The following is a 13,432-nucleotide window of genomic DNA, read 5'->3' on the forward strand; positions in this document are numbered from 1 at the left end:
ATCGAACCAGATCATCCAGGACACATTCATCCAGGCTACAGGAATATGCCGTCCAGATGCTGAACCATCCCGTGCGTCCAAAACTCCCGAACCACCGAACCATGCCGTCCAGGACGGGCCGAGCGCGGTCGAGAGGAGAACGGTGCTGCCCTTTTGCCGAATCGTCGTTGCCATTCAGGTTCAGGCAATCAAACATGAAGGTGTACCAACTCATGCAATTGCATATACAGCCAACCAAATAAAATAATTGTATCATTTAATTCAGAACCATTCCATCCAGGTGAACTATCTCATACATGATCAATTTGGTTCACTCATCCAAACACATCCTAGGACGCTTCATAAGTTCATCGATAGCCACCACCCAAAATATGAGGATTAGCATCCGCAGTACTCGATTCGCAAACATCTTAACACTCTACAACATGATACCAAGTGTTTCGCCCGAGTTCCCAACCGGAGGTAGGTAACCTACGCTAGTTGTATCATACAAAATGTCTGCCAACTTTCCTATGCAACAAAAGATATGTTCAACCGTTTCTTAATCTACTCTTTGCTAGTTAACTTCTCATGCATCTATGCTATCTAACCCATCTAACAACCAAAACAAACATCCATGCTCTATGCTTTTAACTTTCTAGCAGTTCAGCTTCTCATCTTTCAGAAAGTACTTGAGCTTCTTAGGCGCTGCTGGGTAGCAACCAGTTCCTTCCAAGTTTCTTTTGGCAGTGTTGCTGCTCCCGCTGTTCATTCCATTGTCCCTGGGTAGCAGCACCTTGTCATCTCCCATGTCGTAAGTAACAATATCTGTCACGATTGCATGGATAGCAGTCTCGGCTCTTGGCAGGCTCTCCCTTTCCAGAATCTCTTGTTGCCCGGCACAAGACTTGTGCTCCGCAGCACATTGCAACTCTCGCATGACTAGAGTTCTATCTCTGACAAAGCTGTCTTTTTGCTTCTGCATTGATAAAATTTCTTGTCAAATCTACGTTGCACAAAACAACAGATCAACGTAGTGATAATCAAAACCTTCATAAGATAATCATGTACTAGTAAAAAATGTAAAATGTAGCAGGTACCAAACAATCGAGGACAGGAGGCACAACCGAATTGCTAAAATGAGACGGGAAGGTGCACACAGCACCCCCACTTTCATTTAAGAAGGAAGCAATTGCTACACTATACCTGGCTACCCAACTTCAGCACATGCATGACACATTAGTGTTAAATATGATAAAGTAAGGGATGCACTACATACATGTGTGGTCATGCGCGTATGAAAAAAGAAAACTTAATCCATAGGTGCACCTATACTAGTCCACATGAACACACTACTGAGGTACACAGCTAGTAGGTTGGCAGGAGCCATGGCATCCCTCATGCTCCCTTTTTCCTGTTGGAGCCATTAATATTATGAAGAATTTTGGTACATATGCTAGTATTTGGCTCTTGTTATTCAGAAATTGTATCAATTAACTCAATTAGCTTCCCTAATTTTCTAATCCTAGCTCCCTCACTGACACACCAGTCTGTTTTACTTATGTATCATAATGCAATTTGGATCATCAAATTTGTACTATATTTGCAATAGTGCACCCATGGCTTATGCAATTATCTTTTTGTTTGTCACACTAAGGGCTACACGGCAATAACTGAACAGAAAGGGACTTCAGGATGGCTGTTAAAAAATATGGTACCTACTGGCAGAATTAGTAGTTACAGGCAGCAACACCTAGCTGGCTGTTAAATTTTTCTAAGACTACGCCCTCCAATGCAAGAGTTACCAATTACGGTAAATCACATTCGAGAAAAATCACATATTATAATTGCAATGCCAACTATGACAATAGAAACTGAAGACAGAGTGCCAACTATGCCAATAGAAACTGGAAGACAGAGTGTACAGTAGCTACTCACCTGAAAATCAACAGGCCATCCAATTGATGAGCTCAAGCAGCTGCAGCCATCACTGAAGTTCAATTTCAACATCATGAAAAATGATCTATTCATTGATGTTTCCCTACAAAAGTAGGCAAATCACCTCTCTGAATCACACCATATAAAACATACTGGAGCAATACATTGATTGGAAATTTTTCCCATCTAGTTTACCTCTGCAAAGAAAATGGTTGCTCCTTAAGCACTACAGGCTTCATGTCAGGTCTTTCTGGAAAGGAAACCTGTTGATAGAGTAGAAAATTTTAATCAGTTAAACACAGATATATGCTGGGATCCTATAGTGCCAGGTTTCCATAAACTTCATAGGCTATATCTGCTTACTCAAGCTTTTAATGTCAACAAAGTGCACAAAGAACACTGCAACATAAGATGATAAGAATGTTTATAAATTACAGGTGTCATGATGCCACAACCTCAATTGACTGAATAAATGGTAATGGTGCTCGGAGGCCATGAGTACTGGTTACTCGGAGAGTCCATCTAACACATTTCTCTGCAAAACATAGAAATGATAATGCAATATATGGGGGAATGCAACTGGTACGCATTTGCATAAGATAAAGAAGTTAAAACGTTTAATTCTCGGAGTAGGTTAGTCAAATGGTGTTGATAAATGAACAGAAATATCTTGCAGACAAAAAAATCATTTTCAAATCACGGGTGAAAAAATAATACAAGTTACTACCACAATTTGTAGTGCCTTTCAAATGTGCTCCAAGACTACAGAGTTTCCAAAAGAAAATATCGAAATCTCCTCTTGCTCAAAATCATGTCAGTAGATCACTTTGGCCATGTGGAGTCACCAATCCAGGTCCATCAGGTCAAGGCATCGGATCATGGGATGCGCGCCGACACTTCATTTGCAATGTGGTACGCGACACTAAGGAATCCGAGTCGACAACCCAGTACAAAGAGCGGGGTTGATGCACATATATATGTGTAATCAGATTAACAAGTAATTTATAGCATATTTAAAAAGGAAAAGAGAAGGAAAAGGAACCATATCGGCTCATCCAGCCCACTACAACCCATAAGTTGCCGTAACCCAACATGTCCAAAAAATGGAGCTAGCAGTTATCATTCTCTCTCCTGAAGTCCTTTGTCCTTCCACACAGTGCCGCCTCCCGTCACAATGAAACCGCCACCAGAAAAGAGAAGGAAAAGGAACCATATTGGCTCATCACAACCCATCAGTTGCCCTAACCCAACATGTCCCAAAAATGGAGCTAGCAGTTATCATTCTCTCTCCTTCAGTCCTTTGTCCTTCCAAAAAGCACCGCCTCCCGGCACAATGGAACCACCACCCTCCCTTTCATTCCTTCCCTCCACCTCCAGAATACTACTTCAGTCACTCCCAAATATGCGACCACAGGTCACCGTTCGACCTTGGTTGCAATATCCCCTCCAACTTACTCTTCTCATCCCTTCGCTGGAGAATGGTCGAGCCTTAGCCGGAGTTCATGGCTTCTCATCGAAAATGGAAGCTCAAGGGAACTCTCTCGACCTGCGAAAACTTCACCTAGTTTGTAAAGGGAGATTCGTATTGCACTTTTCATTCTATCTCACAAGTCAATCCTGCAGCAACAGTGTGGCAAACCTGTATGAAATGGGGCGTCGACCCTCATCGATCCACAAATCAGGATGAAGTTCCTAGGTCGTGGAACGCAGGCACGAACCCATTTCTTGTGATTATGTGCTAGCCATTCCATGTTATTCACTAAATTGATTTATTTTACGCCTAGGTCGTGGAACGCAGGCACGAACCCATTTCTTGTGATTATGCACTAGTCATTCCATGTTATTCACTAAATTGATTTATTTTACGCAGTTAAGGCATTTTTAAAAGTTGGATAAGAACAACGTTGTGAGAAACAGTAAGATGAGCTCACTTTTTAGTGAATGCCGGAGAGTAAGCTGAACGAGGTCAGTACGTATGTATGGAGGAATTCGCAGATTCAACTTGGTCATGACTCCAGCAATGACCTGTTTTCAGCACAGTTAAATTATTGTCAGGAGATAAGCTGCCAGATTTAAGAGTTTGATTATAAGAAGTCTATGTTTATTTAGGATAAGTATTCCCTCCGTCCCAAAATATAGCAACATTTAAGGATTCAAAATTTGTTCCAAATATAACTACGTTTAGAGTTCCCATCCCACTTTTTCCCTGTGAACTGACCAAAGTGCCCCTTATTAGACCTTTCACCCTAAGAGCTGACGAACCAGCCAATGCGGCTCGTTTTGGCGGAATTGTTGTTGCATATGCATTGGCGCCATGCAAATGGATGAGCGGCCTCTACAATCTTTTCCTTTTTTTCTTCTTTTTCACTTTCACCTGCATGCAAGTGTTGATGGCAAGGCAAAAACACTTAGTGGCTTTTTTTCTTCGTTGGTGCATGGCTGCATGCAAATGCTGGATGCTCGGTGATTAAGCGGGACATGCACACCTGTACCAGAATGTGATTAGCTAAGGGTAAATTAGACCTTTTAACCTCCCTCTTAATCTGTCTGAAAATCTCTTAACGTAGCTATACTGTGATAGTTTAAGTCCTGATGGTGATAGAATAATCTGTTAGTAGTGCCTATGTGCACTTAGTGCCTGTGAGCACTTTGGGGTGATGCCTATGAGCATCTTATCATCTATGTACTTTTCAGCTTCTTTAGGTGATCTTATTCTTTAGATGCTTTGCTTAGCCTCTAAGCCACCTACCCAAGGTTGGCTATATATATGTACCCAAACTGCCATGTATGGCGTGGTTAATGGAATAGAAGATCATTTTGGGCCAACATATTCTGGGACGGAGGTAGTAAGAAATAATATTTGGTCCAAAGATATTTTTGTGGGAATGTAAAACTATTATCACTAAGTAAGAATTTTACAGTCGTCACTCCAGCTCTCCTTTGTGTGTTGTTTACCCCATGGAAAACAGTGATAGGAACAATGGAACCTCAAGTCCTCAATGACAAGGTAACAACAGCTACCTTATCTACAAGACCATGGATGACAAGGCTTGCCTTTTTATCCTTTGGAGTTGCCTGAAAGTGAAGGGGAAATAACATTTTAAGACCATTGAAAAATGCATTTGTCAGCAATAATAACATAGTAGTATCATATTTTTAATTTCTAGCTTTGGAATAGAACCAAACCTAAATTGCATGTCACCTAATTCTAACTTCCCAGAATCAACAGTGAAAATATTTATTTTAGTGTTTAATATGATAGGTTTTGAGCCATTAGATTTCCATGGTTTTCTTGATGGAGCAACAATCAGAATTCTCAAATGAAGAAACATATATTCCAATGGTTCAAATTTAATCAATGGTAAATAATGGAACCTACGAGTTCAGGTGGAGTCTAGTGATACAAAGAAAATTTCTTACTTTATGAAAGGAAAGTTTAAAATGTATACTGAGTTAGGCATGTAATTTAGTGCTTATGTTCTGTATATAAAAGATAATCAAGAATGAATTAGTTGCATGCACCTGAAGATTTACAATAGCCACCCTCCCCCCATTCTTGATTGACATCAGAGGCATATTACATGCAGGAGTAATTTGCAAGCTGCATAGTGTTGGATATAGGAATGAAAACAAGAATGGAAGGCATATTGGCATGAAATCATTCAGCAAGCAAAGGTGATTGGATATTTGCTAACCTAAATAACTGAACCAAAGTAGCATAATGAATTGATGTGGAACAAATTAATAAAATTGGTCAAAGAGTGTTCGGGCATGGGAAAACGAAACTACAAGTATCAATTATCACCAAAGTATCAACATTAATTACTAGGTCAAAAAGTTTGCAAAGATAATAATTTCAACAAAGGAACCTGCAAAAACAGTTCCCACAATAACATGATAGTAGTAAGGTCAATACCTAGTTCCTAGACATAGGACAAGATCAGCTGATCGACAATGCTCCTTGGCAGAATTCATCTCCTCAGGAGGTAAAGCATCCTGTAAAAAGGTGTTTACCCATCCAATATAATTGATGAAATTACAAAACTTCAAAGAATATACAAGATGGCATTCAGCAAACCATCACTAAACTGATGAAAGCCAACCTACTACTGGGTGGAACATACAAGTTCTTATAAAACACGTAGCTAAGGGAACATGTATGGAGTTCACAGAAAATAAATTGACACTTCTCAAATAAATATAATGCTAAGCATGCCACTATTCTAGAATTCTGATCCTTACGAAGCAACAGAGTGGTCCACTGTAACTACAAGTAAAACTTAGTGGTAATGCATAATATTTTTTATCACAAGAAAACACAAGTACTGCTGCTATGCACACCTGAACCCAAAAACACAATCCCTGAAGAAGTATTTAGAGTATTTGCAGCAGTGACTTTTGCAACTTAAGTCATCAATGTACTTTTAACCTTCCTAGAGACATAGAACTATTTAAGTACCACTCAAAATGCTTTCTGTTGCAACAAAAAATGTTTACATTTGCAAACATATGAAAACACAACGTGAATTGATAATATTTCAAGAATTCCAGTGACCTCATCAAATATTGTGTCACCTATGGATTATGAAGTAACTTTCAGGTACTAATGGCTTCAGTGATGGCTAGGGTTCGGCATTAATCAAACAATAACCATTAAGAGCATCTCCAGTAGAATTGGTATAATGGATTGCTATCCCTATAAACTGCCAGAATACCTAAAAACTAGCAAAAAAACAGCTCCAGCGGATGACCTATATGCATTGCTATTTTAGGCTATGACCTAAATTTCTCTCTCCTTGACCCAAATATACCAATCCAAGCAGCCAAAATGGGTCATAGCCTAAAACTTGCAACTGGAGGCGGGAAGCGCAACTGCCATGTACCGGATGTTTCCACGCTGACTCGCCGCCGCGACCTGCTCTGATTGCTCCGCCTCCAGCCGGCGGACCCTACTTCCGAGGGCGTTGCGTCCCATCTGCACATTCGCCGGGGGCCGCGAGGGGCCGGCGAGCTCCGCCTCGAGGGGGTGAGCACCAGTGCACGTGAGCACCGCCACTGGGTCCAAGCTCCACCACATGGGCGGGCACTTGCACATGCGGCAGGGCGAACACCGCCACCGGGTCCAGGCTCCGCCGCGTGGGCCGCGCGCCGGCGCATGCGGGCAGGCGTGCACTGCCACGGGAGGCCGAGCTCCGCCGCACGCGGGCAGGCGAGGATCTCCCTGTGGGACGGGCACTGCGAGGGGCCGACGAGCGTCGATGCGCACGCCCTCCGCCGATTCAGCATAAAAGAAGGTTGGTTCAGCGAGAAAGAGGCTCGATTCGATTGGGGGGAGAAGAAGAGGAGCAAGCCATGGATGCAGGTGAGCTTGGACAGGGAGAGGACACGCTGCAGGAAGAAGATAGAGGGCTCTTTGTCATTTGCGGATTAGTCCTCAAGAATGATCCCCACTTACGAATTAGTCCCTAGAAGCTTTATAGGTATCCAGTTTTAGGTATTCTGCTGGAGAAGAGCACAAAAAATTTCTGAAAATCTTCTCTCTCCTATACCTAAAACATGTTTTAGGTATCTTAATGTACATATGCTACTAGAGATGCTCTAAGGTCCATAACAAAAGAAATACGCAACCCAATTTCTATAGCAGGGACTAAGCAAGTACAACATTATAAGAACAGAATTTGTATTGTTTCATGCAACCTCCAGTTGCCAAAGGTTACTTCTGACAAACAAAACATTTTAGTTAGATAGAAATTTTGTAGCTTAACAGGTTGAAGATGTAGTACTTACCTCCCAATCAAGAACTGTATCTTTCAATCTAGCTCCACAATTTTTATCAGAACAACGTCTCGGAGTATCCTTCAGTCCTATTGTCTCAATCTCAAAATCACGAAGGTACCTTAAAAAGAAGATTGTCCCTTGAATAAACCAACTAACCAAGAAAAGAAAATGCAACTACTTGGGCAACAGATATATACTCCCAAATAAGGTATACTATAAAAGTAAAAGTAAACCATACTCAGTTTTGCAGCATGGGCAGATCTCCTTGAAAGAATTTCCATGTAATTCAGACAGCTTCTCCCTTGGGAAACCAGAACGGAGATGTAGGCTGTCAACATTCTGGAAGATACAGAATTAGAGACTCAGATTAAATGGGTGTCAGAAGTGATCCAACATTCACATAGAAAAAAACTGCAATAAACAAAATGAATAAGAGCGCATTGGTATATTGTATATATTTAAGATTTTGATATGTCAAACTCCTTAGCAGTATGATGAAAGAATGAAGAATATCTGCAGCTCCTACTGATCTTTCAACGGAGCAGAAGTTCTTCTCATCACACATTGGAAATAGGTACCAAATCAATGAAGCACTACACCTAGTGCACACCTGGCTTATGACAAACTTTAGAAGTCCTGCTCTTTCCAATTCAACGAGTGCCATATGAGTCAAGCTTGGAACAGCTCGATGGAAAGGGAGTGATGCATCAGGAACACCTTTGCCTGCACGCTATAACATATATAAAATTGAAATTGTTTTTTCAAATAATGGTTTGTCAACAAATGTAGTATATTCACATGGGGGAAGGTATGAAAAATTGTAAGTGTGGTTTGTTAACATTGTCAAACAGCAAGCATTTCATAATGTACTTTCTCTGGTAAAAAACCCAAAATAACTGATGTTTTGAATATTAGATGGTTTCCAATGAGCGCCTCGGATCACTACTTTATGTTAGAATATATTTATATAATCCAACAAACTCAAGACAAAACTGCATATATGACTTGCGAGTCTCCAGCCTAAAATTTGAAAAGTTATTAATTGTAAAAGTTTCAGAAGCTTGACTGAATATTATCCAAAACATCAAGTATTTGTAACCAGAAGAGTATAACTTTTTGGCAGGTACCTAAGTCAGATATCATAACCATACAGGAACACATTCCACATATTCTATCTGTCATGCACACAAATGTGGATTGCATGGCATGCAATGCAGCGATGTTTAGCTAGCAACCAAGCATCACAAAATCATGTAAAATAAATAGATTCATGTGCTAAAGAGGTCCATACTGAGAGCAAGTAACATAGACACCAGTACTACCTGCATGGTCCAGACACCCTTGGGCCCTCGAAAATCAGGTATACCTGATGAAGTTGATATCCCTGCTCCGGTAAACACCACTAAATGCTTACTCTACATTGGGAAGGCAATGCAATTGAGGTTCAGAAATCATGATTGAGTTTAAATGAGTACCCAAAAGTTAGCACAACCTTTTGTACCATGACTGCAAGCTCTTCTATCTGCACCAACAATCCAGGGAAAAGAGAAAAATATCAAAATACAGAAATTATTTGATTTCCCTCCATCATTATACAAAATAATTAACACAACATGAACTTTGTACCATTATGAGTTCATTTTACAACATCTTTTAAAAAAAGGGTGTCATAGTATGGCCTATGAACAGAAGTGCTCTAGTTGGAGCCATGACATTGTCATCACTGATGACAATAGAGCAGTAACTCTGGTGCATGAGCAGCAGCCTTACCAGAAAATTCCCACATAGGACAACTAACGTTCCCTTCTAAACTTTCCATAAATCCTATTCCGATCAATAAATAACAGCACAGCCTTAGAACCACTTATGGCTTATGTTGAAGGAATAGGATGACATGGAAAGTTTAGCATCTAAATTTTATGTTCAGTTTTCCATAAAATTCTAAATAGCAGCTTCAGCTCAGCCTTGGAACGGCTTTTCCTTCCAGCGTCTGCAGATGGTATATAATCATTCGACTCCCAAACACTATGGTTCTGCTGTGTCATCATCATTCTCCACTTACGACATTTGTTGATAGAATATATCGAATATCACCTTATATCAAATAGCTATACAATCCCCAACAACTCCGAGGGTGAGAAAACACAACCTAGCATGTTTTTCTCGTATGAACATCATAATGTTCCATATATGTTCCAAGCAACCTTCTTGCTCCAAAACATCACCTATTCTCATATGATTTAGAAACACTCAATTACATAATTACACCAAAGCCTATCATCAGTAAAGCATTTTCAATAGCTCATTTTATAGCCCCAAGGTAACAAGTGCCTAGAAGTTACTATCATAAACTAAAGTGTACCAATGGTAAGAGACTCACAAAGGGCAAAAAAGAAGTACTAATATTTTGCTTGCACCGTGGCATATTGAAGCATTTGTATCCATAAATCTAAGTAAATAGGACAAAATTGAGCCAGAGAAATTAACCTTATTCTGGACTAGTTCAGGTGGATCGAAGATCTCGGGCATTCCCACAGTACCCAATTCCTCCCGGTAGGACAGCTTCTTCGCGTAACCCAATGACATCTCTCAAACCTTTTCAAGCTTCCTTTGCTGCCTTTTTGTTCAGTCTAAGACACCATATAATTTGGTCCATTAGTCAGGGGATGATGTAGATAAAATTGCAATAGGGTGTATGCTAGGCGGGACCCATAAGTCCAATGTCTCACACAGTAGACTCATAGTGTCACAATTCCACCACGATTCAAACAATTAAAAGAGCATTACACTCGCATAAACAAAAGATTAATTCTAGCATCACGCTCATATTGACACGGTTGATTATATTTGTCATTGCTAACCTTCAGGGAAAATGTGCCACTCAGCAAACAGGCCTATCAATTGGTTAAAGCTCCTAATTCAAAATATTCATGGCAGAAAAAACCAATACTAGTTCAGCACTGAATCGCCGATGCAAGACGACCATTTAGAAAACCCCATTCCCCATTCCCCATTCGGTTGCTTTTTCACTGATCCAAATCCCCAACCCGCCAATTCCTAAACCAAGCAATTATTAGGGGGAAGATGGATAGATAACTACCTGCCGCCAACCACCGTACTGGCCAGCCTGCTCCGATTTTGCCGCAGGTGCGGAGCCCTGCCGCCTGCCGCCCTGCGCGACTTCGCCTCGCGGCCCCACTGCACTGCGACGTGCCGCTGGGCACCGCCTCTGGGGACTTGGCTGGACCCCGAGCTCTCCACTGTAGTGCGAGTTAGGGTTGCGCGGGAGTGGTCGGTGAAGGCTCTGCGCCTCCCCCTCTGCACGAGCAGGGCAACGGCGACGGGGGAGGACCGGAGGAGACGGGAGGGAGGAAATGAGGCCAGTATCTAGGCGGATATCGAGTTTAGATAACGAGCTGGCTCGGCTCGGTTCGTTATCTAAACGAGCAGAAAACGCTGCTCAGCTCGGCTCGTTAGCAGCTCGAGCCAGCTCGGTTTGGTTTGCGAGCTAGAGGGACAAAGACGTGAGGCCACAGTGGCTATGGCCGGCAGGCCCCACGAGCGACGGCGTGAAGGCGGAGGTCAAGAGGCCACCTCATTCGGCCGTCGCTGCAAGCAAGGAAATGGGAAAAAACTGCGTGAATTTCTCAAGCGAGAATGGATGAGAAATTAAAACTTGAGGCTTGTAGAATCTTCATTCAAAAAATCAAGTCCCAAGCTCGCAACTAGTAAAAACAGCATGCACATCACGATACAATCCATTGATACGCCATGACCCAAATTTCCATAACCAAGAAACTTCCGGTCGAGGCCACCAAAAATCTTAAGCAAAAACTAAGCCGAACGTCGATCAGAAGGAGAAAGCGGGGAGCAGTAGCGATACTTGGGAGTTGGGACCGCCTCGAGTTATTCAAATCTAGACTCCAAAGAAGACAGGCTACGATAGCAGAGGAGGAAAGGGGAGGCGAATTAAGGCCCTCTTTGGCACGGCTTATTTCGGCTTTGGCTTCATCTATTTCACGCAAATCGAGACACTGTAGCGTGAAGCCGTTTTGTAAGCCGGGACTAAAATGAACTAGAAGCCGGGTGAAGCCAGTTTTTTTGGCTCACCGGCTTTGGCTTCACCGGTGAAGCCGTTTTGGGATGAGCCGTGCCAAAGGGGGCCTAAGTAGGACGAGCGCACACGAGATCCAGTGCTCTGGCACCGCCTCCGTGGCTTGTGTTCCGCGAGAAGGTGGAAGTGAGCAAAGAGGATCGCAGTTGCAGGCTCAGGGATGGCTAAGGTACCGATGGAAATTAGGCTAGTCCGCTGGATGAAATTGTAACGAGCCTAGCCGAGCCGAGCCGAGCCGAGCAAGTAACGAGCCGAGCGAGCTAACGAGCCACGAGCTTTTCGTTCAGCCCTGCCACTATCCCGTCGGGTGTGCGTGAACAAGGAACGTGCACTCGTTAGGCCCAGAGTGACGCGGCGTACTAGTACTAGGCCCAATACGCATTTTTTTCCCAGCTTTTCCCCATTCTCGTTTCTTAAAATTTAATTTCTTTCCGGCAGCATTTTTTCTTTTTGACCGGAGCCGGTGACAATCTCGTCAACTATAAATTTCTTAGCATGGTTACATTCAAAAGGAAACATCAGATGAAAATGCATATCGTTACATCAATGATTTCTTAACAGCTTTCATTCATTAAGAAAGCACATAATCATGATAACCATTATATAGTTCATGATTTGCTGTATGAGATGGCAGAATCAGTATCTAATGGAGAACAGTTCCGAATTGAAGATGATTTCCATGTTAGTATTCCAAGGAATGTCCGCCACCTATATGTCAATGCAACCAATATTTCTAAGGTGTGCATGAGTTTGGTAGAATCCCAGGATTTGAAGAAAAACCTGAGCCTAATAATATGCAAGCATGATGCTCCTTCCGGGGAAAGAATCCCCCCAGATAACTTCAACAAAGTTCTTAAAGAAACGCTATGTGCGCTAAGCTTATGAGTATTGGTACTACAACATCCAGATGGTATTCTACCAGACAATATTGAGCATCTGGTGCACCTTAGGTATCTCGACATCAGTCAAAGCAGAAGATTTACCAGTATCCCCAAATCATTATTCAGACTATACCATTTACAGGGTTTTATTCCGCAGTCACATTGTCAGCATAATATACAGAAAGAACAGAAGAAGCACATCAGTAAGGTGACCGCTGATCCAGTTAAGATACTAGGCTCCATTTGGAATTTCAGGCATCAGAATGATAGGTAGGTTAAGTCCCTCCAGGAATTGGTGAATTACCATGTGAAGCTTGATATTATAATATGAATATTCTTTACTCTTGCCACTCACATTTTCTCTTTCAACCCTTGTCAGGTCTACCAGAGGAAGTGGATCCTGGCTATGATAATGCCTCCAAGAAGATGAACATTGCTCAAACTAATGAACATTGTTATGTTCAGTCCTCCTAATTAGTATCTAAACAAACTGCTATTTCCATGCACAATGCTTGGGTCACTAATACAGTCTAGGCTAGAGGAGTACCGAAACAAAATGTGTCATTATCCATGTGCTAAAAAAGGTTATTTACATGAATACATGAAGGGTAAAGGTCGAGCTATAGGCATTGCGGGGGTGTTTGGTTCCACGGACTAAAGTTTAGTCCCTGTCACATCGAATATTTAGATACTAATTAGGACTAAACTTGATCTAATTTTAAAACCAATTGCACTGATTGTT

At 41.9% G+C, this 13,432-nt stretch overlaps 1 protein-coding gene across 4 annotated transcripts in view; it reads right to left on the bottom strand.

Annotated features, from left to right (window-relative positions):
- Positions 1-225: 225 nt before the first annotated feature.
- Positions 226-13,432, bottom strand: part of LOC101769948 (NAD-dependent protein deacetylase SRT1) — a 14,622-nt gene continuing 1,415 nt past the window's right edge. The window contains exons 1-15 of one of the 4 annotated variants that reach the window (XM_012847830.2): positions 10,796-11,068; positions 10,183-10,325; positions 9,197-9,217; positions 9,018-9,110; positions 8,306-8,425; positions 7,934-8,034; positions 7,705-7,813; positions 5,834-5,913; positions 5,440-5,518; positions 4,939-4,992; positions 3,849-3,942; positions 2,373-2,452; positions 2,113-2,180; positions 1,918-2,020; positions 226-958 (exon numbers count right to left, since the gene is read on the bottom strand). In XM_012847830.2, the coding sequence (XP_012703284.1) occupies positions 638-958; positions 1,918-2,020; positions 2,113-2,180; positions 2,373-2,452; positions 3,849-3,942; positions 4,939-4,992; positions 5,440-5,518; positions 5,834-5,913; positions 7,705-7,813; positions 7,934-8,034; positions 8,306-8,425; positions 9,018-9,110; positions 9,197-9,217; positions 10,183-10,281 (1,422 nt within the window). In that variant the 5' untranslated portion in view covers positions 10,282-10,325; positions 10,796-11,068 and the 3' untranslated portion in view covers positions 226-637. Of the gene's footprint in view, positions 959-1,917; positions 2,021-2,112; positions 2,181-2,372; positions 2,453-3,848; positions 3,943-4,938; positions 4,993-5,439; positions 5,519-5,833; positions 5,914-7,704; positions 7,814-7,933; positions 8,035-8,305; positions 8,426-9,017; positions 9,111-9,170; positions 9,218-10,182; positions 10,326-10,795; positions 11,069-13,432 lie in introns of those variants that run through there. The other 3 variants (XM_004975109.2, XM_022828255.1, XM_012847831.3) reach the window with 3 other exon arrangements.

This window comes from Setaria italica, chromosome VII (genome assembly GCF_000263155.2).
Source record: "Setaria italica strain Yugu1 chromosome VII, Setaria_italica_v2.0, whole genome shotgun sequence".
Classification (NCBI taxonomy): domain Eukaryota; kingdom Viridiplantae; phylum Streptophyta; class Magnoliopsida; order Poales; family Poaceae; genus Setaria; species Setaria italica.